The following is a 4,072-nucleotide window of genomic DNA, read 5'->3' as shown; positions in this document are numbered from 1 at the left end:
TAATTTTAGATACAATTTTAATGTATGGAGGCAATAAAAAAAGTTAAAAATATGTAATTTAATTAAACAAAATTGCAGTTAATATAAGTCACTTTTATTAAAAATAAAACTTAAATAATTATCAACTAATAATATTTTCTATATTTTAACATATAATTTAGGAAAACATTATTTCATAAGCTTTAAAATTAAACAAACATCATTAAATTATCAATAATAATAATAATAATTTTTTTTTATAGAAGCATTTTTAGTATTTGTTTATACATTTAATTTACTTATCATACTACTTTTGTAAAAATTGTAAATATTTTTTTAACAATAATAAAAAACAATTTTTAGTTAAACATTTTTGTTATCTTTTATTTTAATTGTGTGTCTATTTATGAATTGTAATAATTATTAAATATTTCAAGTGTATCATTTATTTTATTTTTACATTATTTATTGATCAATATTATTTGAATAATATCTATCTTATTGATGTTCTACAATATTTGAAAATCACTAAGCAACACATTTCATGAACTGAATTCTTTAAGTTTTGAATTATTTTTTTTTTTTACTTTTTATAATTTTTTTGTTTCAACAAATGCTTTGTTTTTACAAGGTTTTTAACAAAAGTTTTTTGAAAATATGAAACCATTTAATGTGGACGATATCCGAGATTCGAATTATTCGCAGTTACAAGGAAAGTGCTTAGAGTCTGATGCTACTATACGTGTGAGTTTATTTAAATTTCCATTTTTTAAAGGATTATTAGATATAGATTATTATATATTATAGTGCTCTTCTAACTATGATCCATTGGTTAAAAATAAAAATTTCAACGATCCATTACTACCCAATCACTTGGACAAAAATACAATATATGGCATCATAACAAATAGTATGAGATTATTTTTTTGTTTATAAATTATGAATTATTATAATAAGGTAATTGTTTTTACTATAGATAAACTGTCTGCTAGCGATGTGATTTTTCCAAATAAATTGTTTCGGGAAAATGGTATTGAAGACAAAAAAGAAACAGATTTATATAAAATTTCTCATCACACGTACGGCATTGGCGAACAATTAAATCGAAAGTTAGTGCAAATTAAATTTTTCCACAGAAGTTAGTTTCATTTATTCGTGGAATTATTTAGGTATGCAAACAGTTTTGATCCAGATTATCGGTATGGTAAGTCATTAAAACGGTTACCAGCGGGTGTTTGGTTTAAAAATAATGTTCAAACTAAATCGTCAGATGAAAATCAAAATATGCTAGCTGATTATATTAGTAAATTGTTAGAAAGGTATGTATAATACAAAACTATAGTAATATAATACAAAAAAGTGTAGTATTTTAAAATACATTATCATTAAATATTAATAGTAAAGAGAACACTCGGTGCCGGTATCCGTATATCGACAACCGGCAAGGAAAATTCATAGGCAGATCGTATTTAAGAGCACAAGACGTTTTAACCGGAAACGAACCAGACAAAAAAGATTTTGAGCGTATCGACTATTCGTCGACAGTCATTAGATTGAAACATTATATCAAAGAAAAAAAATGCGATTTAAGGGAATTACATGAAACGTTCAAATTATTTGATAAGGTATCAGCACCGCTTCTATATACATTTTTAATTATAATTATTATTTACATTTGGTTCAGTTATATAAAATACAATAAAAAACGAGGGCAAATGTATACATTAATTTTTTTAATGTTATGGACGACTGCAGTGCAAATTTAAACAATTAAAACGCTTATAATGTTTCTGTAAATTCTGAGGTCATGGCTTATTCGTTTGTGCATATTATAAATAATACAGTAATATACACAATAAACCATTTAAGTTTAAATACATCAAGCTTTAATATCTCATGCACTAGTTTAATAAATATCTACAGTATCTAGGAATATGTTGTTAAATTTTATATCTTTACTCGCTGAAATAAACTATGTTTTATTTTGGTAAAACACTATGAAATGCATTTTACGAAGTTTGAGAGGACGTGTTGTACTACAAAACTGTAATGCTTAGGAATGCACGGGATGGCTGCCACTGGAACAAGTGTATAAAATCTGTTACCAATATAAAATCAAGCCTGAGAAAAAATTGTTCGATCTTGCCTTATATTCCATTAATGCCATTAGTAGTAACAATGTCAGCTATAATTTATTTCTGGATTTACTCGACCCGAACGTAAAGTTTTGGACGGTTTTAAAGAACGATGACCGTACAGATATCGACAGATTCATTCCAACATATAAAAACGATTATGGCAACACATTGTCTCGTAGCATTCAATTAAATAAAAGTATTCTAAAATAATACACAATATGTGCGAAATATTTATAAGTGATTTTTATACGATTTCGTTTTCAGACCTCAACGATTATACATCTGTTAAACCGAAATCCTTGATTTATCTGGATTGTTTTGGGTCTGAAACGAATGTAAAAGCATTACTAAACCCGACAATATTTTCAAACTACGGACTAACTTACAGAGACTTTTATATAGTAATTATTACGATGATGAAATAATTCTGGTTATAACAATACGGAGTTGCGTGAATAATCGTATTTTTTCTATGTATCATCATTGTTTAATATGTGTATAGGGTCGTAGTAAAGATGTAATGAAAAAACTATTCCAAGACATTGGAGTGGACTTACCAAATGACATTTTTAATATCACTTGGGATAATGCGTACCGATGTGATGGTGTCGACGACAAAGTGAGCGTAGAAGTTTTTAGACAGGCTCTACAAGAACTAGCCGACAGAACGATGGACTAACATATTGTAATAAATAGATCAATAATTAAATTATATTATACTGTTTTCTATTACTGACTATAAATCAAGTAAAAATATAAAATTCTAAATAATATTTTAAAACAATAAGCTATTTAATATTTATGGGTATGTAATCACTTTGAGGTAATTTAATTTTTTTTTAAAGTATACATAACTGCAAATTTTTGTCAAGTGTAGACGAGAAAATTAAATAGCAAATGGTAAATAATTATGTAACTATTTATTAAATAGTTATAAATGTTGTAGTTACAGTAAATTAACATTTTATAAACTTAAAAATTACATTAAATATCATAAAAATATTATTTAAATTTAATATGGCAAGCCGTGGTGATTAGAAAGTGATTATCATTATTGTTATACATTTAGTACCTACATTTACACGGTTTTACGATAACATATTATCGCCACTTCGTTTAACACTAACAATGCAATGTTTTGTCGTCTAGATACACAATAATGATCTTTGATCAGTTACAAAGAGTACTCGCCTTACTATTTTTGTCACCAAAGTCCAATGTTGTTTAATAAATTAGTTTATCATAAATATTGTTTATTTACTTTATTTTAAATGCACTACCTAGGTATGTTCCTATTTTATTTTTATGTTAATATTAATTGTTGTATCTTAATACTAAATAAATTTTATTTTTTTTTTGTTAATAAGACTCTAATTATACGTAATGAAAATATATTTAAATTTATATAAAATAATTATTCTTAATAGTAATTTTAGTATTAACTACAAAATATACTTTTTAAACTTTTAAAATACTTCAAACGCAAAGTATTATAGTATACTAATTACTTAAACCTTAAAAAAAAGTTTACACTAGTCAAACAAATGATATAATTTTAAATAATTATGATATACTTATTGTCAGTATTTATTTTATAATTTTTAAATTTTTAATATTCTACATAACCCTTATGATTTATATTTTATTTATTTTTATAAATAGATGTTAAATATAAATTATAAATCATTAAACACAATTAAAAATAATTTAATTTTTAATTATATAATTTAAATAATCGCACACTTGGGATACTACATATTTATGTATTTAAAAAATAAAAAATAAAATATTTGATGGTTGCACTAATCATTTTACATAATTTTAGTCAATATAGAAGATAGTGAGTTTCTCGATTTACTTAGAATATATGTATATTATACTCGTAAATATTATATTCGTAGGTAAAAATAGTTTTGTATATATTTTTCTTTTCCACATAATAGTTATTGTTTTAG

The 4,072-nt window shown here is 24.2% G+C and overlaps 1 protein-coding gene across 1 annotated transcript; it reads left to right on the top strand.

The window, feature by feature from the left end:
• Window positions 1-636: 636 nt before the first annotated feature.
• On the top strand, window positions 637-2,796 carry LOC113550189. The gene is made up of 8 exons (XM_026951890.1): window positions 637-723; window positions 787-889; window positions 956-1,088; window positions 1,149-1,298; window positions 1,379-1,604; window positions 2,037-2,313; window positions 2,382-2,518; window positions 2,620-2,796. The coding sequence occupies exons 1-8, from the start codon at window positions 637-639 to the stop codon at window positions 2,794-2,796; spliced, it is 1,290 nt and encodes a 429-aa protein (XP_026807691.1).
• Window positions 2,797-4,072: the final 1,276 nt, after the last annotated feature.

This window comes from Rhopalosiphum maidis, chromosome 4, assembly GCF_003676215.2.
Source record: "Rhopalosiphum maidis isolate BTI-1 chromosome 4, ASM367621v3, whole genome shotgun sequence".
Lineage (NCBI taxonomy): Eukaryota > Metazoa > Arthropoda > Insecta > Hemiptera > Aphididae > Rhopalosiphum > Rhopalosiphum maidis.
The sequence above is the reverse complement of the archived record's forward strand: the minus strand, read 5'-3'. Positions and strand labels throughout refer to the sequence as shown.

Excerpts from the sequence above, each read along its gene's own strand:
- LOC113550189 (XM_026951890.1), top strand. The coding sequence starts at position 637 with ATGAAACCATTTAATGTGGACGATATCCGAGATTCGAATTATTCGCAG. Across the intron at positions 1,089-1,148 it reads GGCGAACAATTAAATCGAAA|GTATGCAAACAGTTTTGATC; the intron begins GTTAGTGCAAAT and ends GGAATTATTTAG. Across the intron at positions 1,605-2,036 it reads CGTTCAAATTATTTGATAAG|GAATGCACGGGATGGCTGCC; the intron begins GTATCAGCACCG and ends TGTAATGCTTAG.